Source organism: Chiloscyllium plagiosum, chromosome 15 (assembly GCF_004010195.1).
Source record: "Chiloscyllium plagiosum isolate BGI_BamShark_2017 chromosome 15, ASM401019v2, whole genome shotgun sequence".
Classification (NCBI taxonomy): domain Eukaryota; kingdom Metazoa; phylum Chordata; class Chondrichthyes; order Orectolobiformes; family Hemiscylliidae; genus Chiloscyllium; species Chiloscyllium plagiosum.
The window spans coordinates 66,927,385-66,954,354 of NC_057724.1; the positions used below are offsets into that span (position 1 = coordinate 66,927,385).

The 26,970-nt window shown below is 41.6% G+C and overlaps 1 protein-coding gene across 1 annotated transcript in view; it reads left to right on the forward strand.

The window, feature by feature from the left end:
• Positions 1-26,970, forward strand: part of LOC122557414 (mastermind-like protein 2) — a 445,617-nt gene that overhangs the window by 403,076 nt on the left and 15,571 nt on the right. The window contains exon 3 of the mRNA XM_043705103.1: positions 24,567-24,680. Within this exon, the coding sequence (XP_043561038.1) occupies positions 24,567-24,680 (114 nt within the window). The remainder of the gene's footprint in view (positions 1-24,566; positions 24,681-26,970) is intronic.

The following is a 26,970-nucleotide window of genomic DNA, read 5'->3' on the forward strand; positions in this document are numbered from 1 at the left end:
TTCCACCTACTCCCAATAACCTTAGATTCTTGACTAACAAAAGAATCAATGTACCGCTGACCTAAAAATATCTAATGAATGGATATCTGGTCGACATGGATGAGTTGGACCAAAGGGTCTGTTTCTGTGCTGTACAACTCTCTGACTCTGCCTCCCCTGCTTTCAGAGGAGGAGAATTTCAAATTCACATGACCCTCTGAGGGAAGGAAGACTCCTAATTTTGAAACTCCGTTCTAGTTTCTCCTACAAGGATATCCCCTAACGAGAGTCCTTAATATCTTATGTTTTAGTAAAATCACCTCTTCTAAATTCCAGTGAATCACAATTATTTCTGAGATGTAATTTTTGTTATATACTGTGAAGACAGATGCAAAATATCTGCTCAATTTATCCATTACTTCCTTATTTTCCATTATTAATTCCCCAGACTCCCTCTTCAGAGGACCAGAACACACTTTACTTGCTCTTTTCCTTTTTAAATACAAGTAGAGACTCTTACTGTCTGTTTTTAATTGGATGTTAATGGTTTCTATCAGCATGGAAGGTTTTTTACACTCCCTCTCTAGTGTAACTGTTTTGAGTGCTTTGTAGTTTGTTTACTGAGTTCTCATTCAAATCACTGAGTGAGGTGTAAGGAAGGGCTGAAGTGAAATCTCTGAAACTGAAGTTGGACTGTACTTTCTGAAGGCAGTGTTCAGCCTGAAAGCTTACTTTGAAGTAACGTAAACAGTATGTTGTAATCCAACAGTTCCTGCATGGAAACTCTCCTCTCCACACACAACTCAATTGAAACTAGTCTCGCAACAGATTCACGTGTTTTTTTTTCTAATACTGCTATATTTGAAATGTGGATAAACATGATCATCCTGCAGAACTGCCTAGATCAAAAACACACTTAGTTGTAATAAATAATGCAGTTGAGTAAAGCTCTGGTCAGTGTGAGCAACTGATGGTTTCTGCTCCTCAAGCCAGTAACCACAGTGTCTCAATGCTCTTTTTTTTTTGTTTGGGAGATGCAAAGATATACCATGTGCCTGACCGTCAAATTGATACAGAAGGCATGGAAATGAGAAATTTGGATGAATTCACTGCCAGTTTTGTGATGCTAAAAATTTGAACAGAGGTTCCAAGTGCATAGGGCTACGTATAAGAATCTGGTAAATGAATAATTTCAGACCTGATATTCGCCACGTGTAGCGTGTAATTCAGAAACAAGGGACCTTGAACCATGGTTTCCAAAGTTCTCAGGCACTGTGAATTTCCTCCTGTCATTTCTAGCTCCATTATTGTTATATCAGGATGGTTGAGGGTGGACTCAATGGGCCTTCCTCTTGTTTGCTGAAACAATTCTGTTGATTATTTGTGGAAATGAGATTAATTTAAATGCTTGTTTACTTCTGAAGAGAGGTTTGAATAATTCTTATTCCTTGGCTTTTCCATATCTGATATCATATGCAGATATGGCTACTCATACAGACAACTTCCTGAGATACAAATCCCTTGTTTTCTGACATGGAAAGAATAAGGCGGTCTATGCTCTTAACTTGTTCCATTCAGTGGATCAGCCAGCAGAAATGTTACCAGAGAAAGTACTCAAGGCTTCAGCACTGAAATTGGTAACCCTGTGCCATTTGTAACTTAACAGTAAGTACCCATGTATTAGGGAATGAACCATGATCAAAGTTTACATGGGCCTGTGCAGATAACAATATCATTGCCAGAAGTATTGAAGAATATCACCTTTTGACTGGCATGGCCATAGATTTAATTCTTATCCTGTTTATTGTTCTCATGATTTGTTTGAATAACTTCTGAATTAAGTGTTCTATTGATACTTAGAAGATGTACTGGAAACTTGCCTCTAACAAAAAAATTGCATTGAATCCAACTGGCTCTGCTTGTAACAGGAAGAGCTCAGTATTTCTGTCATTACTCCATTTCCTCCTTTTTGGGACAGGTTTAACCCTGAGTAGTAGATGAGGGAGTAAAGGAAGATTGCAATTTGAATCAGTTTTTCAAAAATGAAGATGAAATATTTTAAACTTGGAACAGTGTTTTTAAAAAAAATGTTGTTTTCCATGTCTAAATTGTGGGACATAATATCAGTATGCAGCAAATTAGGAGATTGGAGCCAAATATCAATTTTTCTGATATTGAGGAGAGGTCTGTCTATGCTAGAGTGCTTTTGTGGTCACAATGCTTTGATAGGAGGATATTTCCTTTGGGAGATAAGCAACATGTGGCTGAAAACACATGCTAAAAATGGTTTGTCCTGTCTTGAAGTTAGCCGCTTTATTTTGAATATCGATTGTTGATTTCAGCAAAATAGCCACCATTTAAAATCAATACTCCTTAAATTGAAATTCAAGCCAGCCCCAAATCATTGTCACTCCATCTCGAAAGACTGATTTCTAACATTAATGTGATTAATCCCAGGAGCCCACCATACAGAATGAAAATTGTTTCAATTTCCAGTCTGTTGAGAATGGAACATTGTGCTGTTTGATTATTTTTGAGTCTACCAGAGATATGTTCATTTTGTCTGAACAGAAGTTACCCAAGGTTTGTATCTTGGTGGGGAAGCGAGAGGAGGAATCATGAGGGAGGTAGGGAAGGTGTGGAGTTCAACAAAAAGATGAGAATCAGTGCCCTCTAAATCTCTTGGAAGCAGGTTCACTCTGTGTCCAGTGCTAACTGAGATGATCTCTAGAAGAGCAATGCATTGCTTCAGTTTTCCATTCAGTCCATTGGGACTGCTCTGCCATTAAATTAGAGCTTGGCTGATCATCTACATCAATGCTATTTCCCCACATTTTTCCATATCCTGTCGATATCGTTAGTATCCGGTAATTTGTCGATTTCTGTCTTGAATCTACACAGTTATTGAGCTTCCACTGCCCTCTGGCTTACAGAACACCAAAGGTGTTCTGCACCTCAAAAACATTAATTTGCTTTTGAATAGGCTGTTGCCCAGCTTCACCAGAATGATGCTGAGGTTTCAGAGTATTAATTTACCAGGGCATATTGCATAAACCTTGTTTGCATTAATATGAAGACAAAGTACTTGGTTTGCACTTCCTTGTGTCGAGAAGATTGAAGGTCATCCAGTGTGTTTAAAACATTGAAAGGATTTGATTGGGTAGAAAGAGGGAAACTACTTTTCTACTGTGAGGAGATCAAGAATAAGAACTGAGGGTGGGGAGTTGGGGGGGGGGGGGGTGTCACAATGTGGAAATTTGAGCCAAGCTATTTCTGAGTAAAATCAGGAAATATTTCTCCACACAAAAAGCACAAGAAAGCTAGAATTCTCTCACTGAAGAACTGTGTTCAATGAAAACTTTAAAATCTCAGGACTGAGAGTGATAGATTTTTCTTGGGTAAGTTGAACAAAGGGACAAGGTACCGTCAAACTAAGAGTTCATTGAATGAAGAAGCAGGCTGAAAGGGTTAAATGGCCTCCTCCTATTCCTATATGGGAAGGGTGTAAATGTGACTGTTGGCTGGGACAGGGCTTTTCAGGGCAATGATAACTCCCCTTCCTCCTCCAAAATGAGCGGTCTATTGATGACTGATGTCCCAGTCGATGAACTTGTTTGAACATCTGTCAGCCAGCACCCTGAGAGTAGTCACTGCCTGCTGAGGGGAGAGAAGCAGGATAAACTATGCCACATTCAAACAAGGTATAAGTATATATTGTCCTTTTTGGTTTGCACTGTGCAATATTACAAGACTAACACAGTTTCATATCAAAGAAAGACAAACTTGCTTTGATATGGTGCTTTTTTATAATGTCTCAGAGCACTTAACAGTCACTTTGCACACAGCAAGGCTCCACATACAGCATGATGGTCATGAGCAGATAATCCGGTCCTTGTGACATGACTTGATGGGATTCATTCTGTAGTCAGGACATCACAAAGAAACTCTGCTGCTGAGCTTGGAAACCTCCAGCAGCGTGGTGCTGGTGCACTGCCCTGTGAGCCCAGAGTGTAATTTCAACTCCAAAGCCTTTTGACCCTGAGCCAGGAGTGCTATCCACTGAGTCACAGAGTATACAATTCACCAGGACTTTCCTTCCTGCATACTTGTATTCTTGTCGCTTCCGTGAACTTCCAGTGTTGATGGCCTTTGCAGTGGTTGGTTGATTAACTGACTCGAATCTATTGGTGCTGTGAACTCAGACAAATCTGATTACATCTGTCTCAAGGTACATTGCTCCACAACTATGTTTGCAATATTAAAATATCATAAAAATTGCACTTAAAACCATGTGGATTTTCATAATATTTTTACGTAGGTACGTTTGCTGTTCGTATAATGATTAGGGGACACAAAATTGAGGTTTGGAAAGGATGTTTGATGGAAATGTGAAGAAATTCTTTTTTTACGCAGTAAATAGTAATGAGCTGGAACTTGCTGAGCAGGAGAGTGATGGAAACAGAGACAGATCAGTGTTTTCAAAAGAAAACTGGATGGACACTTGAAGGAGATGAACTTGCAAAATGCTACAGGGATAGAGTGGGAAATGGGAATGATTGGATTGCCATATGGAGAGCCAGCATAGACTTGATGGATCAAATGGCCTTGTTCAGTGTGTTTTTCTGAGTCTTGTACAGTAGACACTTGTTGTTTCAACCTTGTTCAGGCTGTGTTATCAATAGTAGCTCAGGTAATAAATATAGAGGGCAACATCATTAAGAATTGTTTGAGTAATGCATTCAATGGAATGACAGAAGCAAAGGCCTTGAATTTGTTTTTGTGAGCTGCCTGTATTTTAAAATTAAGTTATAACAATCAAAACTATATAAACCTGACTATGGACACTACACCTACATTAGAAGCCTAAGTGCTCTACGTCCAAGGGTTGGAAAGGTTAAGAGGAAGGCTTTACAATTTGAAGGAAAGCAACAAAGTAATGTTTGAATATCAAGAAGTTATTTTAAAATGAAAAGTTTGAAATTTTCAAGCAACTTATATATTTTTTTCTTCTCTGGCAGGACATTGCAGAGCTTTGCAAAATATTTAGAAGCTAAACTGCAAAAAATAGACCAAAGGAATTATTTTAATGTTGAATTTGATAAGGAACACACATCGAGCACTAAATGCCTTTCTGTCTTCATGTTTAAAATCAAGGTCCAACCAATTAATTCAATTATGTTTTTTAAATCTGGTGATACTTCTTCTGCAAGAGACGAAACTTTTTTCTGGCTTCTTTTTGACACCTATTGCAAGTTCACTTGGCACCCCACTCCACAATGACACTTTGTGTCCCCACCCCCAATCAATAACAACTGTTCTCTTCCCTGCCCCCAGTCTCAAAGAGAAGAGATTTTGTACACACCATGCCAGTCCCAGAAAACTGCCAGCCATTTTCCTTTCTAGCCATGTCCCTGGGGAAAAGATATCTATAGCTAATCATGTGACCTTAATGAGAAGCATGAAGAAAATGCTGCATTATTAATATTTAAGACATCCTTAATTCTATAGTCTTGCAATCTGAATTTTGGCTCTCTGACCCATCTCCCCCCTTTCCCCATTCCCTCTATTCATATAAATCAACTTGTGTATAAAATATTATTTACTGTACATGGCTGCAGCTGGTTCGAAAAAAAAATTGTGCGCAGTTTGCAATTTCTGCATGACAGAATATTGAGGTGGTTGGAAGTATATGCTAATCATGACTATAAGCCTTGTTTTCTGACCCATAGCTAACACTTTGAGTCACATGAATCTGCAGATGATTCCTGAATTTGAAAAAAGGCAAATTTTCAATTAGCAATTGTATTTAATCTAGATATCTTGTGCAGTTTTTCTTAAATATTTCAGCCTGCTAAAATGAAAAGTACCATTGGTGATAAGCATAGGCGACTAAGTTATAGTGGAGAGTAGGTGGGTGGGGTGTGTGGTTTGAGGGGGAAGAAATATCTTTTTTGAAAGCTGAAGCATGTTGGGATTTGCCAACCATGGACAAAGCAGCATTTTGTTTCCTTGCTCAGTGACGACTTTATTTCCCAAGGACAAACCAAAGGCTGTTGAAATGAGGTTGCAGATGGCCACCGATCGCAACGCTGAGCAGTAATAAAGTCAAGGGGATGGAGGAAATTGAACACTTGGGGCAGCAGGACTTTAGTCAAAATAAAGTGTGTGGGCTGAGGAAAAAAAAGTGAAGGATTAATTAAGCAGCCTCCTGTGCATTTTGTTTGGTTTGCCTCTACTCACTGAGGTATTGTTTCTGAGGATGCTCTCGGTGTACCAGGAGAGTTAAATGTTGCTGGAGTCAAACAAAATGGAATGATCACAGAGCCAACGACAAACTCGGGCACCCTAGGCAAATGTACGTGCTGGCACATGTCCCCACCTTCTTAACTTTAAATGTGATGACTAGGCCTGAATATGATTCAGAGAGAACTTGCCATTTTATCAGATGGAGCCTTTTGAAGTCGCTTGCTATCAGCCAATTTTCATTGCTTAGCTTTGATGGAACAACTGTCTCCTCTTAAGCCTGCATTTTCTAGTTTGTAAAAAATTTCCTCTGGGGGATAGCCTTTTTCTGTCTTCCCTTATGGATGGCTTGATGAACAGCAGTGCTTCCATGTGATTTATATGACATTGTATAAAGCAAAGGAAAATAAAATCAAACTCCTGCTCATCCATTGCTTAATGTTTTCTAACTCAGCAACATAAATTGTTCATTTTAGAAAATTATCCAGCTGATTTCTAGAATGATCTTCTGCATTCTTAACGAAATGCCTCTCCCAAAAAGATAATGGGGAGTGAGAATAAGTAGGGATCTGTTGAAAATAATACTTTATAGTCAGAAAACTTGGAATGATGTCAGAAGCTGCTGGGTTACTGTGAGCAGGTTAAACATTCAGGTGAACTCAGTACTGATTCAGCGTCCGTGATTCTGTGCTGGCAATGCACTGCCCCGTAGTCTTAATTTGTTCTGGTATATCCTGCCAGTGTCCCCGCTAGAGTGAAGCCACCAGTTGTGAGTGATTGGCAAGTTAACACCGCTCCCTAAGTCATCTTGTGCATAATAATTGGAGGTAGAATGCATTACTAATGAGCAAAATACTTGTTACCACACAGGCCTGCTCTGGGCTTTTCAATGCATTTGCGAAGCAGGCTGCTTTTCCTGCTTTGTTACAGACTCCATCGATAAACTTGTCAGCCAGGTGTGGCTGTAAGAGTCAATGATTCCCTTCAAAGAGCGGCTTGGCTTTGTTGTACAAGTGTGTACTTATCAGTGCCACAGGGGCAGAGGAGCAGAATGCACTTAAAAGGAGTCGTTCAGTACAGTGTGCCAGTGGATCAGTTACTGCTATCAAAAAAAATCCTTGTGATGGACAGCTCTCGTGACATGTACAGTAATTTGAGACTTGATCATTTCTTTGTGCATTAGTACTTCAAAAGGGGTGCATACGAAAACAAACTCTGAAGCCAGCCTGGATTAGCATTCAGATATATTACTCTGCCAGGACTGACTGTATCAGCACTGTAACTGATTACCCAGTGCCATATCCTTTTGTATTACACATTGCTTTATACTCTGTTTAGAACTGCACTAACATCCAACAATAACTGAATGCTAAATCATATTTTAACGTCTAGAGTGGGGAATTTGTTCTGTTTACTTCTCACTGCAAACCATTTATAAAATGAGTGTGCATTAGTGATATTATGTTCTTATCATTCTTACCAATACAACTAAATTCAACCTGGTGGTCTGCCACCTCCCAAAAAAAACCTATTCAAGTCCCCAAGACCCTAAAACAAACATTCTATTTTAGGAAACAACTAACTCTAAAAAATATAGTAAGTAACATTTCCACACACTTTCAATTAAATTCTAACAGTGGATTTGTTCTCTAAATTTCATGCCAGCATATTAATCAAGTTCCAACGCTGGATCAGTTTTGTAGAAAAACACACCAACTCTGTAACTGTTTCCTCCTCAACAGAATATTACATAAAAAACTGCAGATGCTAAAAATCTTAAGCAAATACTGAAAATGCTGGAGAAACTCAGCACATCTGGCAACATCTGGGAAGAAAGCGGAGTTAACATTTCAGTCCAGTGACTCTTCTGCAGAACGGAGTATTACATGTTACTTCAAGTGAGGAATTTGGGGAGTTGAAATCAAATAATCACAGTTAACAGCTAACACTTATTTTCATGGAATTAATTCTCTTAAAGGGTCTTGAATCTGTGGAATTTCACTACCCCAGTTATCAGTCGATTTTGGGACATTGAGTGAATTTAAGAAATAAATAACTTTTTAATTATCAATGGGTTGTACGGTTATGCAGAGTGGGCAGGAAAGTGGAGTTTAGGTCGAGATGAGATCAGCCATGATTGTATCAAATAGGGGAGCAAGTTTGAACTGCCTACTTCTCCTAGTTCTTAGGTTCTTTTGTTTTGTACATTGGTCACATGCTGAAACTGCACCATTCAATCCAGCCACTAGTCAACTATGATTAATGTTTGTATTGCTGCAAATAACACCTTTGTAGATAAACCATCTCACTGATGTTTAGGCATTTACTTACTCTGCTGTTGATATCAGTGGCAAACTGTGTCATAAGGGATTTATATTGGCAAATTACAATTTTAAATTGTCTTCAAAGTGAAGTTTGTACTAAATTGCCTTAAGTATGTATTTAGTACATATCAAGTACTTTGAAGCAGTTCAGTGGACATCAAGAATTATTTGACCAGATCTCTGTCCTACTCAGACTGTGCTGTATGTCCTCTGCTGGATGAGTATAATTTTCCTTTGATTAAATATTGGGAAGGCTGAAGCTAATATCTTCAGTTCCCACCACAGACTCTGCTCCCTTGCTGATTGTTTTCCATTTCTGTCCCTGGCAACTGCCTGCAACTGAGCCAGACTGTTCACAGCCTCTCATGTATTTTCCCAGAGACGCTTGTTTCCACCTCTGCAACATCACCCACATGCCTACACATTTCTCCCCATTCTTTTATTGCTGAAACTCCCAACCACACTTTTCCTATCTCCAGACTTGTGTAGTCCAATGCATTCCTGGCTGGATTCCCACATTCTATCCTCTGAAAACATGATGTTATTCCAAACTTCTAGGAGAAAGTGAGGACTGCAGATTCTGGAGATCAGAGTCTAGAGTGGAGTGTTGGAAAAGCACAGCAGGTCAGGCACCATCCGAGGAACAGGAGAATCGACGTTTCAGGCAAGAGCCCTTCATCAGGAATTCCAAACTTCTGCTGCCCATATCCTGACAAATACTGTTCACACATGGCCGCTGTTCACACTGGCTCACACTGCTTCATGGTTAGGCAACATCTCAACCTCTTGATTCTCTTATCCTCTTTTCAATCCCTCTTTATCTCTAATCGTACCAGCCTTGTAACCCTCCTCGATTTTGCAGTCTTCTAATTTTGTCATTTTGGACATCCCCACTTTGTTAATGGAACAAAAATAGAAATTGTTGGAGAAACTCGGCAGGTCTGGCAGCACCTGTGGAGAGAAAATGAAATTAACGTTTTGGGTCTGGTGTGACTCTTCATGTACTCTGTTTTTGTTTCAGATCTCTTCCATTCTTAGTTTTATTTTAGTGTTTTAACTCGACTCTTCTAGCTTTGCCCATCTTAAAGGAGTTTTTTTTTTAGATTACAATACAGCATGGAAACAGGCCCTTTGGCCCAACAAGTCCACACCGAAGCGTAACCCACCCATGCCCCTACATTTACCCTTTACCTAACACTACGGGCAATTTAGCATAGCCAATTCACCTGACCTGCACATCTTTGGACTGTGGGAGGAAACCGGAGCACCCGGAGGAAACCCACGCAGACACAGGGAGAACGTGCAAACTCCACACAGTCAGTCGCCTGAGGCAGGAATTGAACCCGGGTCTCAGGCGCTGTGAGGCCCCCTGCTCCTCTCTCCAACAAGAGTTCCATTCTAACCCCTTCTTGTTCACCATCGTTACTTTCATTTTCTCTCCCAGTATTTGATAAAGTCTTTGCCAAAACTCGCTAGCACAGCCACGTCTCTGTTCTTTGGTGACTGCCTCCGGCTTAGACACACCCAACATGGATTCCGACTGAAGTTTCATCTTTTGTGTTTTGAATTCACCTGGGATCACAGGTACCTCTGTGATAAACAATGCTCCTCAGACAGCTAGTCTTGCTGCATCCTGAGATTCACTCTCACTACCATGTGTCACCATATGCACATTCTTAACCAGCATCTCCTCACAATGGCTCAGGGCTGCATTGCTGCTTAGTTCAACTTCACCCTCTGGTTCATTTAACATGCCACCTCTTCATGTGTTGTGATGAAGAGTCAACAGACTTGAATCATTAACTGCTTTCTCCCCATAGATGTTGCCAGACCTGCTGAGTTTCTCCAGCAATTTCTATTTTTGTTTGATTTCCAGCATCTGCACTTTGTTGTTTTACTTCAATTATTGGAGATGGTGCCTTCAGATGTCAAAGCCCTAAGCCTCTGGAATACCTTCCCAAACTTGGAATCATAGAATCTCTACAATATAAAAGCTGGCCATTGAGCACATCAAGTCCACACTGACCTCTGAAAAGCATCCCATCTAGTCCACACTCCCCCACTCTATCCTTGTAACCCTGTATTTCCCATGGTTAATCCACCTAGCCTGTACATCCTGGATACTGTGGGCAATTTAGTATGGCCGATCCACTAATGTGCACATCTTTGGATTGTGGGAGGAAACCCATGCAGAAATGTGAGAATGTGCAAACTCCACACAGACAGTCGCTCAAGGGCAGAATCAAATCTGGATTCCCGGCGCTGTGAGGCAGCAGTACTAACCACTGAGTCACTTTGCCGTCTCTCTGCTTCTCATTCCTTCTGTAAGATGCTCTTTAAAATTTTGAAGTAATGCAAACACCTAATTGGCAGACATCAACTACCTACAATAGGATTGGATCAGGAAATCTGCTCGAATGAAGATTGCAGTGAATGCAACTTTGAATGTGAAAAATTTATGGAGCATGGTGATAGATTTTGGAGGTCAGAGAGGTTCTCTTTGCCTTGTGCTGGGCTGATATATAGGGATTACCTATAGACTCATGGAGTCATACAGGACGAAAACTGGTCCTTTGGCCCAACCTGTCCATGCTGACCGGGTTTCCTGAACTAGTCCCACTTGCCTGTGTTCAGCCCATATCCCTCTAAACCTTTCCTATCCATGTACCTGTCCAAATATCTTTTAAGTGAAATTATACTTGCCTCTATTACTACTCTGGTGTGGTTTGATTCCTAGGATTTGCCATGGCTGGATTGGGACAGGGAAGTTGATGGTGTTTTGATAAGGTCATTGGACTGGTATTGCAGTACTCCAGGCCATTGTTCTGGGGACAAAAGGCAGAAACTGCTGGCGAAACTGAGCAGATCTGGCAGCATCTGTGGGAGGAAAACAGGCTAAGGTTTTGAGTCCAGTGACACACTTCATCAGGTCTGTCAGTTTCGCCAGCAATTTCTGTTTTTGTCTCTAATCTCCCAGCACCCACAGTTCTTTATTTCAGTCTTCTGGGCACCTGGGTACAAACCCCACCATGTGAATTCTGCAGATTTAAGAGCTAACCATTGGTTGGCACTGTAAGCATTGTTGTAAAGACTCATCTGGTTCACTAATGTTGTTTTGGGAATGGAATATATGGAATTCTTTTATTTGGCATATGTACTTCATTGCAGGAGTGCAGTGAAAAGCTTTTACGATATCTGCTTTATGGCAACATAGTCATAAAGATATACAGCATGGAAACAGACCCTTCGGTCCAACTTGTCCATGCCAACCAGGTATCCTAAATTAATCTAGTCCCATTTGCCAGCACTTGGCCCATATCTCTCTAAACCCTTCCTATTCATGTACCCATCCAGCTGTCTTTTAAATGTTGTAATTGTACCAGCCTCCGCCACCTCCTCTCGCAACTCATTCCATACATACACCACCCTTTGTGTGAAAATGTTGGCCGTTAGGTCCCTTTTAAATCTCTCCCCTCTCATACAAGTAGTTAGGTACAATTCTTAGATACAGCAGACGAATAAAAGTAGTTACATTACTTTACAGAGTTGAAAAATAAGTTAAAAATAGGACATCATTAAAGGTTGACATTAAAGTATGGTAGGAAATTTCAAGTAGGCATTACATTACAACAGCACAGTCCAGGGCCTGCACATGTGTTCTGACCACCCGCGCCAGACCCCAGTCCAACAGCTGTCCTTGCTCCGCTCCAAGCCCCAATCTGCTCCAAACTGGCACTCAGCTGCTCCCAGGTAAGTTCCAGGGCTGCCCTCACCTGGTCTGGCGCACATGTGACTCCAGACCCACTTCAGTATGGCTGTTGCGGGCAATTAAGGATGGGCAATAAATACCAGCCTAGCCAGTGATAGCCACATCCCATGAATTAATGGAACAAATTCTGAGATGTTTTGGAGGTACTTGGTCATTTATAGGATACAATTGATTACTATATAGACAAAAGAGGGTAATTTATCAAAGAAACAGCGGTAATTCATTGGAAGTATGACTTTAAAAGAAAGGAGGAGCTAAGTGCAGTTCACCATATTTGATAAGGGCTGTGCTGTCTGAGACTTCCAGATGAGCTTCCTCCTTGAGGCCACCTGAAGGTGATATTTGAACTGTTAAGATTTAGCTCCGTGACCTGCCTAAACATCTGCAAATGACCCTGTGCCAGATTTTATTTAAAGTATTCCTGTGAAGCACTTCAAGATGTTTTCTGAATTTACAGGCACTATATAAATGCAAATTTTGTTGTGCTAGCAAGGTGACATTTATGTAATAATCCTTAATCATATTTGAGATTGTACTTGTTTGACTCAGTTCCTGAGACTACCTGTTGTGGAGTTTTCTATTCCTACCCCTTGTTTTGATTGCTGGGGCAGGCAGGATTTGGCAGGTAAATGTTTATAACACGCATTCTCCTTTGAAGAAAACTCTTTCTAACTTCCACTTTCTCAGGTTTATTTTATGAATTTCACAGTAAACTTGATGTTGGTAATGCAACGGACACAGCGACTTTATTTTAATGACAGTGATCTTCACAGGAGAGGCTATTATTCCAGTTCTCTCCTTCCATGCAATCATGTCTTGTTATGTGAAAAATGCTCAAAGTCATTTTAGACTAACAACCGATTGACTGAAAGGTGGTTTATTGGATCAGTTTGTTTGAGAGAGGAGAAAGAAAAGCATTCTTTGTATTTGTTCACAAGCAAACATATGAGCTTTCTCCTGTTAAGCTGTCCATATTCCTCATTTACTCTTTTAGTCAGATCGTCTTTCCCATTTTTTTTACAGCACCGACTTTTTTCTTTTCCCTCCTTTGTTCTAATCTGCTCTTTGTCTCAGAGCTATCCAACAATTCCCCAGCAGTGGCCACAGGCTGCTGTAGTCTGCCATTATTGATCAATATAATGAAGCATGTGCTGCAATGATCTGCATTATATCACTGTCAAGCAACGGTAAAGCTGTACTGCACTTGCAAATGTGTTAAATAATACAGTGCACACCAGAACTGCTTTAAGTACAGAGCAGGAGAAGGTGGAAAGGATTCGGTTATACTATTTTTCATAGTCCATTATTAATGCCTATTCACTCTGTCCCTCTGTGTCTGTCTCTCTAGTTTTTTTCAGTCCCACTGCGGGCAAACCCTGAATTAATGGATGAACCACAATATGATTAGCAGGGTGTAATGTGGTCTGATTTATGGAAATTGATCATAGAAATATGATTAATTACAATGTGAAATATCTTGTACTGAGCCTCCTCTAGTCATGGATTTTTAAAAAAAATCATTCATAGAATGTAGATATCAGCCAGCATTTATTGCCCATCCCTAATTGCCCTTGAACTGATTGGCTTCCTAGGCCATTTCAGAGGGCAGTTTAGAGTCAACCACGCTACATATAGGCCAGACCAGGTGAGGATGGCAGATTTCCTTCTCTGAAGGAAGTTAATGAGCCAGATGGATTTTTATAACAATTAACTATGGTTACTGCTGGGAAAGCTTTTAATTTCAAATTCCTCTTTAATAAACAAATTTAAATTCCACCTTCTGCCATGTTGGGATTCAACTTCATATCAATATTGGAACTCTAATGCAATAATATTACCATTATAATGACATTACCTTCTCCCCATGGATATCGATATATATGGAGCTGTATTAAATGAGGTCGAGACACAATATTGTCCATCAGAATATACCAATTAAAGGCAACTGGTGTTTGAAAGATGCAGGTGTATTAGCTTTTCACTGTGCATTTAAAGCATACTGGGTACTCCTGGAAGCTTTGTTGGAGATTTTGAACATAGCTTTCTCGTCAGCAAGAAACTAACTGGGAAATTTCCAAGAAGAGAGGATTATTTCATTCACGAACTATTTCATGTATCTGACTCTCTAGCCATCCATTAAAACTTGTCATTCAGATTAAACACTGCTTCTATCGGAACACTTCTGAAGGACACAGTTTAGACACCAGCTCCCACTAGTGGCAAATCTGTTTAACTGCAGAGAAATGAGGGATTAACACACATTGTCCTATTTTTCTGTTGTTTCTTGCAATCCTTCTCCCCCAAGAGAAATTAAACACTGAAATAAAAGGTTTTTTTGGCTATTAGTTTGATTGTATTCTAGAGCTGGGTGCAAATCAAACCTGGGAATCAGACATGAAAGAATAATTAAGTAAAACAGAAGTTGCTGGAAAAACTCAGCAAATCTGGCAGCATCTGTGGGCAGAAATAGCTGTAAGTCTCGAGTCTGGTGATTCTTCTTCAGAACCGGACTCAAATTGTTAACTCTGCTTTCTCCCCACTAATGCTGCCAGTCCTGCTGAGTTTTTCCAGCAATTTCTACTTTTATTTCAGATCTCCAGCATCTACAGTATTTTATTTTATCAAAGGATCATTACTCCAGTTAGCCTGAGATGCTAAATCCATGAGAAATTTGGTATGATTTGAAACTATTTCAAATTGACATTTTTTTAAAAAAGCAGATGCACAGTTTTGCTTCTGTAAGCACGTGTCTGGAAGACATACAGTGGACTGGATAGTAAGGTTAGATCACATTGGATCCAGAGGAGCTAGCCAATTGATACAAAATTGGCTTGAAGTTAGGATTCAGAACAGTGGTAGAGGGTTGTTTCTCACACTGGAGGCCTATGACCAGTGGCATGCCGCATGGTTCGGTGCTGGATCCAATGCTTTTCTTCATTTATATAAATTATTTGAATATTAATAAAGGAGGCATGGTTAGTAACTTTATTGATGACTCCAAAATAGGTGATGTGGTTGCCACTGAAGAAGATTATCTCCGAGTACAATGGCCCATCTGATCAGGGTTCCATTGGACTGAGGAGCGGCAGATGGAGTTTAATTTAGATAAATAAATGTATTTCATTTTGGTAAGGTAAATCGGGGCTTAATGCTTGGGGCCTGGGGAGTATTGCTGAACAAAGAGACCTAGGAGTGTAGATGATGATTAGTTTGTTGAAGATAGAGTCACAGGTAGATGGTGAAGAAAGAGTTGGGCGAGCTTGCCTTGACTGGTTAGACATTGAGCATAGGAGTTGGGATGTTATGTTGCAACTGTACAGAGCATTGGTGAAGCCACTTTTGGAAGACTGTGCACAATTCTGGTCATCCTTCCTGTTGTGAAACTTGAGCAGGTACAGAAAAGATTTACAAGGATGTTGGTGGGACTGAAGGTTTGAGCTATAGGGAGAGACTATTTCCCTGGAGCTTTGGAGTGACCTTCTAGAGTTTATAAAATTATGAGGGGCATGGATTGGGTGAGTAGCCGTGGTCTTTCTTCCTAGAATGGGGGAGTCCAAAACTAGAAGACAGGTTTTAAGATGAGAGGGGAAAGATTTAAAAAGGACCCTAGGGGTAACTTTTTCACATGTAGGGTGGTGTGTGTATGGAATGAGCTGCCAGAGGAAATGGTGGAGGTGGGTACAATTACAATGTTTAAAAGGCATCTGGATGGGTACATGAATAGGAGGGTTCAGAGGGTAATGGGCCAAATGCTGGCAAATGGATCTAGATTAGTTTAGAATATCTGGTTGGCATAAACAAGTCGGACCGAAGGGTCTCTTTCTGTGCTGTATGACACTGAGTCATTAGATGTAAAAAGATGATCTAAAAGGAAACAGTACTGTTTTTAGCTCAGTGTTGTTTGCCTGCTGTCTTTGAATTCAGGATACTGTTGTTCCTGTACATGTCATATCTGCTGCCAGTAAAGGTGGTAGAAACAGACTGATTATTAACTTTGAAAAGGGAATTGGATAAATTCAGCAGGACTGTGAGAAGTTGAAGAAGTGAATGTAAGTAATTAGAACACAATTTCAAAGCGCCAACACAGGTGGATGATCACCTTCTGTACAGTATGAATATCCACAAGATTCCTGAATGGCAGGGCATGGAGTTTACATTTTTATTCTCCTTTCTACGTCTCTGTTATAAAGTACAGTGAGTCTCCCGAAGGCTTTGATTTGCTGTTTGCCTCAGTGATGGAAATGTGACCACGACACTTTGACAACACAGCAACAACAGTCAGAGACTGATTGATGGTGGCCCAGAAACCAGAGCTAGGTTTAAAAAGAATCTGTCTGATCAATAATGCAAGCTCTATTTTCTCCTGTGATCTTTCATTATTGGTGTTCACATCAATCACCAGTGTAGTGGAATTTGCCAAGCTCAACATATCCTCTTCATAGATGTTGAAGAAAAACACAATTCAACATGTTTCTAAGCCTAAGAACTTTGCACAATGGGAAACCATAAATTATTTGAAAATCCTTTGGTGCTTAAATTAAGTCTTACTAGACCATAATCCTGCTTTCTTGTTAGATGGAGACAACTGGTGGTGGTTTAACCTGTGGGCCACTATACATCCAGTAAGGGAAGAGGTTGAGAAGGAAAGTCCTTCACTGTAACCTCAGCTACTGTTGGAATCAAACATGTGCTTTTGGTATCTCACACTAACCTGCCTTTCCTTCAGTATTGCTGGGTCAAAATCCTGGAACTTGTTTCTTATATCCCAAGGGCTGCAATGGTTCAAGAAGACAGCTCATTACCACCTTCTCGAGGGCAGTTAGGGATATATCGGCAGTAAATGAGCCTGGCCATTGAAGCCCACATTCCATTAATAAATGGAAAAAAACTTACTTGTCCTTCAGTGTGGTAATGGCCATGGATTTGGGAGGTACTACCAAGTTAATAACACGAAAGTAGATCATCTTCAGGTTATTACATTGTTGTTTGTGAGAGAGTGCTATGTGTAAATTTCCTACAGCAGAAACTACATAGCCAAAGAACTTCATTTGCTGTCAAGTGCTAATAGATGTCCTATGGTCATGCAAGGCACTGTAGAATTGAGTGTTATTTGGTTCTGCAGCTGTCTAAAATTGATCTTGTTCTTACTCTTTTTTTTTAATTTCGATCATTGATTGCATCTACCCTCTGCTCAGGACAATACATTAAAGCAAATGGTAACATCCTATATTACTGGTTCCGAAATGATTTGAACCTTGAGCAACGTGCCTCAATTGGTTGTTTCTCTGCTTTTTCATCACCACCCTAATGCTGCTACAAAAACTGAGGTTTTGCCATACAATGGCCCGACTTGGAAGAGCAGCACAGCCACTTGCTGAGCATTTCCCAAGCAAGAAACTGTCTCCCTTAAGGTTTGGGAGGAAGATGATCTAATCTCTCCTGCTGATGTTTCTTCTTTTTAAAAGCATGATTGGGAGTTGGAATCTTGGAATAGAAAGCTTTGAAGAAGAAAGATGATGTCAAAATGGAAGGTTCCTTGGTTCACAAAATCATTACAGCACAGAAGGAGGCCATTTAGCCCATTGTCCTTTTGCTGACTTCGAACATTTCACTTCACGCCATTCTAATGCCTTCTCAGCATGCCCCTGCACGGTGGCTCAGTGGTTAACACTGCTGCCCCACTGCGCCGGGGCACTGTTTCGATTTTGACTTCAGATGACTATCTGTGTGGAGTTTGCACATTCTCCCCGTGTCTGTGTGGGTTTCCTCCAGTTTCCTCCCAAAGTCTGAAGATGTGCAGGTTAGGTGAATTGGCCATGCTAAATTGCCCGTAGTGTTAGGTAAAGGGGTAAATGTAGGGGTATGGGTGGGTTACGCTTCGGCGGGTCGGTGTGGACTTGTTGGGCCGAAGGGCCTGTTTCCACACTGTAAGTAATCTAATCTAATCTAATCTAAATTGCCCATAGTGTTCAAGGATGTGTAGGCTAGGTGCATTAGTCAGAGAAAATGTAGACTAATAGGCTAGGGAAATGAGTCTGGGTGAGGGGATATTCTTTGGAGGGTTGGTGTGGACTTGTTGGGCTAAATAGCCTGCTTCTACACTGTAGGGATTCTATGAATTCTATGAATTATTCCTTTTCAAATAACAAGCAAAATCCTATTTGAACGGATCAATTGAATCAACCTCCATGACACTCATGGGTAGAACAGTCTATGCCCTAACTCATGTAAAGTCACTATGGACTTACAGGACTGTAGGGCTGCTTTCTCATTAGAGAGATTCAGAAAGAGATAACTGGTTTAATGTGAGGGTCACCACGTCTCAGGTGAGGTTGAGAACCCAGGCCCATCATGGTAACCTCAGCTAGGACAGGAATATGGGGAGGTAACAACCTAGTGGTATTATCGCAAGACTATTAATCCAGAGACTCAGGCAATATTTTGGGGGACATGGGTTTAAAGCCTGCCATAGCAGGTGGTGGAATTTGAATTTGATAAAAATCTGGAATTAAGAATCTCATGATGACTACAAACCCATTGTTGGTTTTTGGAAAAACCCACCTGGTTCACTAATGTCCTTTTAAGGAAGGAAACAGCCATCCTTACCTGATTTGGCCTATAAATGACTCCAGAGCCACAGCAAGCTTTGTTTGACTCTTACATGTCCTCTGTGCAGTCAGGGATGGGGATAAATGCTGGACTAGCTAGTGTCACCCTCATCTTGTGAATAAAACAAAATTAAATTCAGTGTAAACCAGCCACCTAGCTAACTGAGCTAAGTAACCACCAGAGCCTTGCCACCTGCTGCATGAACAGCTTTTCCTCCTAACCCTTTTGCTTCATTAAATCTGTACCCTCTTATTTTTAAAGTTTCATGCTTGGCAATATTTCCTCCCAAACTACTCTGTCCAGACTCCTTATGATTTTAAACACTTCTTAAAAATCTTCTCTCAGTCGCCTCCTCTTCAATGAAAGCAGTCTGAACTTCTCCAAATTATCCTCATCCTGGAACCATTAAGGAAATTAATTTATGAAGATAAAGTGTTATGAAGATCTTTGAGGATAGTTTTTTCTCGATTTCCCGAAAATGTGGAGAGCAATTCACAATGTAAACCTGTGCAAAAGTTACAAAGAATTGGTTCCCAAATATACAATAGTACAGAACTGATTTAAATGTGAACAGTTTCAAATAGAAGTGTGAATTCATGGGTCATGGTGTTTGCCCCAGTGTCAGTTCATGGGTCATGGTGTTTGCCCCAGTGTCGGTTCACGGGTCATGGTGTTTGCCCCAGTGTCGGTTTATTGGTCATGGTGTTTGCCCCAGTGTCGGTTCATGGGTCATGGTGTTTTCCCCAGTGTCAGTTCATGGGTCATGGTGTTTGCCCCAGTGTCGGTTTATTGGTCATGGTGTTTGCCCCAGTGTCGGTTCATGGGTCATGGTGTTTGCCCCAGTGTAGGTTCATGGGTCATGGTATTTACCCCATTATAGGTTCACTGGTCATGGTGTTTGCCCCAGTGTAGGTTCATGGGTCATGGTATTTATCCCATTATAGGTTCACTGGTCATGGTGTTTGCTCCAGTGTAGGTTCATGGGTCATGGTATTTACCCTATTATAGGTTCATGGGTCATGGTATCTGCCCCAGTGTAGGTTCATGGGTCATGGTGTTTGCCCCAGTGTAGTTTCATGGGTCATGGTATTTGCCCCAGTATAGCTTCACGGGTCATGGTGTTTGCCCCAGTGTAGGTTCACGTGTTATGGTGTTAGCCCCAGTGTCAGTTCGTGGGTCATGGTGTTTGCCCCACTGTAGGTTCACGGGTCATGGTGTTTACCCTGGTGTCGGTTCACAGGTCATGGTGTTTACCCCAGTGTAGTTTCACGGGTCTTGGTGTTTGCCCCAGTGTGAGTTCATGGGTCGTGATGTTTGCCCCAGTGTAGGTTCACGTGTCATGGTGTTTGCCCCAGTGTAGGTTCACGGGTCATGGTATCTGCCCCAGTGTAGGTTCACAAGTCATGATGTGTGCCCCAGTGTAGGTTCACGGGTCATGGTGTTTGACCCAGTGTAGGTTCACGGGTCATGGTACCTGCCCCAAGTGTCAATTCATAGGTCATGGTGTTTGACCCAGTGTAGGTTCACGGGTCATGGTATCTGCTCCGGTGTAGGTTCACAAGTCATGGTGTGTGCCCCAGTGTAGGTTCATGGATCATGGTGTTTGCCCCAGTGTAGGTTCATGGGTCATGGTGTTTGCCTCAGTGTAGGTTCACGGGTCATGGTATCTGCCCCGGTGTAGGTTCATGGGTCGTGGTGTTTGCCCCAGTGTAGGTTCACGGGTCATGGTATCTGCCTCAGTGTCGATTCATGGGTTGTGGTGTTTGACCCAGTGTAGGTTCACGGGTCATGGTATCTGCCCAAGTGTCAATTCATGGGTCATGCTGTTTGACCCAGTGTAGGTTCACAGGTCATGGTATCTGCCCCGGTGTAGGTTCATGAGTCATGGTGTGTGCCCCAGTGTAGGTTCACGGGTCATGGTATCTGCCCCGGTGTAGGTTCATGGGTCGTGGTGTTTGACCCAGTGTAGGTTCACGGGTCATGGTATCTGCCCCGGTGTAGGTTCACAAGTCATGGTGTGTGCCCCAGTGTAGGTTCATGGGTCATGGTATCTGCCCCGGTGTAGGTTCACAAGTCATGGTGTGTGCCCCAGTGTAGGTTCAGGGTCATGATGTTTGCCCCAGTGTAGGTTCACGGGTCATGGTATCTGTCCCGGTGTAGGTTCATGGGTCGTGGTGTTTGCCCCAGTGTAGGTTCACGGGTCATGGTATCTGCCCCGGTGTAGGTTCATGGGTCGTGGTGTTTGACCCAGTGTAGGTTCATGGGTCATGGTATCTGCCCTGGTGTAGGTTCATGGGTCATGGTGTGCTGCCCTGGTGTAGGTTCACAAGTCATGGTTTATGCCCCACTATCAGTTCATGGGCCATGGTGTTTACCCCAGTGTCAGTTCATGGGTCATGGTGTTTGCCCCAGTGTCAGTTCATGGGTCATGGTGTTTGCCCTGGTGTAGGTTCACGGGTCATGGTGTTTGCCCAGGTGTAGGTTCATGGGTCATGGTGTTTGATCCAGTGTCAATTCACGGGTTTGCCCCGGTGTAGCTTCACGGGTCATGGTGTTTGCCCCAGTGCAGGTTCAAGGGTCATTGTGTTTGCCCCAGTGTCGGTTCATGGATCATGGTATTTGCCCCAGTGTCAGTTCATGCGTCATGGTGTTTACCCCAGTGTAGGTTCACGGGTCATGGTGTTTACCCCAGTGTAGGTTCACGGGTCATGGTGTTTGCCCCAGTGTAGGTTCACGGGTCATGGTTTTGCCCCAGTGTAGGTTCACGGGTCATGGTGTTTGTCCCAGTGTAGGTTCACGGGTCATGGTGTTTGCCCCAGTGTAGGTTCATGGGTCATGGTGGTTGCCCCAGTCTAGGTTCATGGGCCATGGTGGTTGCCCTGGTGTCGATTCACGAGTCATGGTGTTTACCCCGGTGTCGGTTCATGGGTCATGGTGTTTACCCCAGTGTAGGTTCATGGGTCATGGTGTTTGCCTAAGTGTAAGATCACAATGTTTGCCCCCGTGTGGGTTGACAAATTGTGATGATTGCCACGACTGAGATCTGTAGTCCGTGTGTAACTGAGGAGGAATGCCCCGTCAATACTTTTGCTTCTGAAATATACAAATGCCATTGTAAGGCAAACTGAAAGTACTTGGCTGCTCAGCTGGAGAGAGAGATAGAGTTATCAGAATTATGGGAAGTCAGAAACAGCACCTGTTTTTATGGTGAAAGAGGAAAGTTGGGGAGGTGCAGAGAAGAACAGGCAGGAAGTTCTGAGACAGGGTAGGAGACAGGAGAGATGACATGACATTTGCAGTGGTTGTATATGGGAGTGGGCAATGGTAAAAATGCCATCAGTTGTTTTTGGGAAAGCATGATTTTTTTTATTACGTGCTTTGAAATTTGAAATGAAGAGTGAACACAGTTTGGATCACTGGCAAGTGGCAAAGTTTTAATTTGGGCCATGATATTAGAAGCTTTCTTCCCTCTGCCCTTAATGGAAAACCCCCTGTGAACCAGATTATTTTCAGTAGCATGCTGGTAAAGTTGAAATCTTCCTGTACCTTATCATAGCGGTTCCTTTACACATTGTGCTGAGCTTAAAACATTTCCTGTTGATTCCTTCCAAAGGCTGCATTTCCCAGTAAGTTTAATTTTCCAATTTTATCTCATGTCTTGAGATACCAAAACTCACGTGAACTCTTTTCATCCCAAAACGGTACTGATTTAAATTTCGTTTCCATAAAGAAAATGTGACTGCACATGACCAGTAGATATCATACTCAAGTAAATTGTAGACAGAATCACAGAACTGTTCGGGTGCAGAAGGAACCATTCAGTCCATCGTGCACTGCATTGGTTCTCATCTTAACTTAGTGCCACATCAGCTTTTCCCTGTATCCCTGTACACAATCTTTAAATAATCATGTAATGCTGTTGAATACCTCGATTGGACCTGCCTCCTCTTCCAATTTCAGATCCCAACCACTTACTGTGTTAAAGTGGTTTTTCCCTTGCCTCGCACTTGCTTCCTTTGCAAAACACTTTAAAGTTGTCCCCTCAGGTTCTGTCTGTTTATAAATGTGAACACTTTCTCCCTAGCCACTCTGCCCAGCTCCCTTGCGATGTGGAGGGGTAGGGTGGGGGTGTGGATTTTGAACTAAAAACCAAAACTGCTGGAGAAACTCAGCAAGTCAGGCAGTTTCTGTGGAATAAGAGACAAAGTTACATCTCAAGTTTGATATGATTCTTCAGAACTAAGGAGAGATAATAATGAGACTACCTTCCTTCAGTACTGGATGAAAACCATTCATCCCATCTCCATTTTAATAAATGTTCATGGAGACTGATTTGAAAAAATATTTTGCAGTACTTTGCTGCTAGCCTCTTGTGCTTTTCAAAGCCGTGTTGATTTTTTTCTACTTTATACTAGAGGGACTGGAAGCTGATACAATTACAACATTAAAAGACATCTGGATGGGTATACAATGAGGAAGGGTTAAGAGAGATATCAGCCAAATGCTGGCAAATGAGACAGGATTAATTTTGGATATCAGGTCAGCATGGACGAGTTGGATAAAAGGGTCTGTTTCCATGCTCTATGACTCCATGATTCTGTAGTTTTGTTTCTGTATTTTTCTACCTTGTACCCTAAGATTTTGTACCTAGGTACATTGTACCTAAGATGACATCAGGAATGGTGACTTTGTGCACTTTTCACTATTCTCTTGTACTTCTATACTTGAATACACGTGGCCATAAAATCTAAATCTGTTAATACCTCATGACTCCTTATTGAGAGGAGCTAGTGATTTCCATCACAGGACTAACTTTGCAAGAGGTTTTCCAACTTACTGTGCACAAAATGCAGAGTTCACAAGTTCCTTGCAGAATCCAGTGGACTGAATCTGACCATACCCAAGGGAGGAAGAGCAGTAACATCATAGGAAACCTGATCTGTTGGTACCCCGACACTGCTACCGACATCTTTCCCTGTCCATAAAAAAGGCAAGAACGAGCAGGCATAAACTTAAACTTATATGCAAACCAAACAAGGGTGATGTGAGAAAAAACTTTCTCACTCTGTACATAGTTAGAGTATGGAGTGCCTACCGGAAATGTGATGAGGTCATGTTCAATTGAGGCATTTAAGAGGGCATTGGATAGAAATGGTGTACAGGGATATGAGAAAAGCCAGTAGATTGACACTAGGTAATGATGCTTGTTTAAAGAGTGGTGCAGGCACGATGGGCTGAATAGCCACCTTCTGCACTGCAATAATTTGGCAATTATATGTACCATCATGGCCAGAATCTTCCAAATAGCAAAGTTTCCCATTGTTTTTTAATTTTAAAGAAAAGGCCATTAATTGTCTGGTTAAGGGCCTCAATGGGGGCAGCAGCAGGTGAGCTGCTCTAGGTTTTGTCTATCCCACTGTGTCATTGTGGTGAGGTGGTTAGACAGGAGAAGGCTGAATATTGTATCCTCCCCTTGTCTCTTGCCTGTGAATTCTTCAGTCTGAACCACCTGATTAACTGCAGCTTATTGATCAGGGGAAGCATCAGTTTAACAACAGACTGGATTGTTAAAGAGTCTCACTAATAATTAAAGGCTTATGTAATTTTTTTTAGAAAATTACCTTTCTTCTTCTTCAATATAGGATCCTAATCCTGGTAACAATTACATAAAAGCCACACCACATGCCTTCCTGAAGCAGCAACTTCTGAAAAAACAGCAGCATAATTTCCTCCAACAGCAGCTCATGGCAGACCAGGTAGGTGCCTCTGTTTTTGAAGCACATTTGAAATGTACTCTTGGGGCTTCATTTTCCAATAGAGAAGATTCAATACCTCATTGACTGCACTGGTGTGCAAAGTCATTGCCTTACCAAAACAGTTTGCAGCTTTATATGCAACAGGAACATACTGCTATCCCCAAAAAGGAAATGTAAAATGAAAATAGAAACAGTGGAAAATGACCAGCAAAGTCAGGCAGCAATTGTGAGGAAAAAGAGAATCAATGTTAACTTTCAGGTTGCTGAACTATTGTAGTTAAAACTTAAAACATCTATAAGTCCAAGCATCACTCATAACTTTATTCGTTTAAGGCAGACAGGTGTTGTATTTCTAACTGGGCGAATGAATTCTTGTTTCATTTAGAAATTTGTACTCCTATCCCAAGTCCCCTTTCCTCACTTCTTCCAAGGCAAAATCTTGCCAAATATTCTTGGTGGCATGACCCTTTGGTTAGGTATTTGGACTAGATGGATTGGTTACTATTTATGGTGATGGCTAGACAGCAGATCATCTTTGATAGAGTCATTGATATATACAGCATGGAAAAACACCCTTCAGTCCAACTTATCCATGCTGACCAGATACCCTAAATTAATCTAGTCCCATCTGCCAGCATTTGGGCACATGTCCCTCTTAAACCCTTCCCTTTCATGTACCCATCCCGATGCCTTTTAAATGTTGTCATTGTACCAGTCTACAGCAGCACGGTGGCTCAGTGGTTAGCACTGCTGCCTCACAGTTCAATTCCAGCCTTAGGTGATAGTCTGTGTGAAATTTGCACATTCTCCCCGTGTCTGCGTGGGTTTCCCATGGTTGCTCTGGTTTCCTCCCACATTCCAAAAGATGTGCAGATCAGGTAAATTGGCCATGGTAAATTGCCCATCGTGTTATGTGCATTAGTCAGGGGGAAATGAGTCTGGGTGGGCTACTCTTCGGCGGGTCGGTGTGAACTTGTTGGGCCAAAGGGCCTGTTTCCACACTGTAGGGAATCTAATCTAATCTACTTCCTCTGGCAGTTCAATCCATACATGCACCACCCTCTGCATGAAAGTCCTTGTTAGACTTTATCCTAAAGTCTTAAATTATAGAATGAAAGGACTGAATGTATAGTTTGGAGAAAGTGAGAACTGCAGATGCTGGAGTACCAGAGTTGAAAAATGTGGTGCTGGAAAATTACAGCAGGCCTGGCAGCATCCGAGGAGCAAGAGAATCGACGTTTCGGGCATAAGCCCTTCTTCAGGAATTCCGAAACGTCGATTCTGAATGTATAGTTTGCCAAATTAGTTGCTCGATCAGTAAAATAGGATCTTTCACAATTTCCTGAGCAAAACAATGAACTGGAAAGTCTCCCACTATCTGAAAGTTTGCACTTTAGAGCATTGATTTCTGCTCTATAAGGGAATGGATGGATTCTGAGGACAATGCTGCTACAAGTTGCAAATCATACTGTGTTCTTGACATGGTTCACAGCCTTTCAGCAGCTACAAACTGACAGATTTGAGACACTCGTCCTTCACATTGTTTGGTCAGCTCATGTTTTTGAGAAGCACAAGCTCTAAGCTTTTACTAATGGGATTCCGTTGAAGCAGCAATAAATAACTTGGAGTCATTTCTGGGAGTGGAATTTAGAAATTCTGCCCTGCCATCAATCAAGACTTTCACAATCCTTGGAAACCTTCAGACAGTTAGCTTTTTATTTAATCTGCCTAAACACTTGCAAAATGTACTATTGTGAGTATCAGATTCCAGCTTTGTTTGGGTACCTGAAGCAAAATACTGCAGATGCTGGAGATCTGAATGAAAAACAAAGTACAGGAGAAACTGAACAGGTCTAGCAGCATCTGCAGAGAGAGAGTTAACATTTAGAATCCAATTTGAGTGGCCTGATGAAGAGTTATACGGGATTTTACATTAACTCTGTTTCTCACTCCACCGATGCAGCCAGACATATTGAATTTATGCAGCACTTTCTGTTGTTATTTCTTGCTAGGGTATCGTTTGTTGACTTTCTGACACAACAGGTCAGTGGAAAGCAACTGCCTGGCTCTTGAAACCAGGTGTCCATAAGATGCTGCCAGAGGGTAAGGGGTATGTTCCCTAGCACAAGGTACATGCCACGAGTGAGAAGTGTCAGGTATAGACAGGATAGATCAAGAGAATCCTTAGAAGAGTATAAAGAAAGTAGGAGTATACTTAAGAGGGAAATCAGGAGAGCAAAACGGGGACATGAGATAGCTTTGGCAAATAGAATTAAGGAGAATCCAAAGG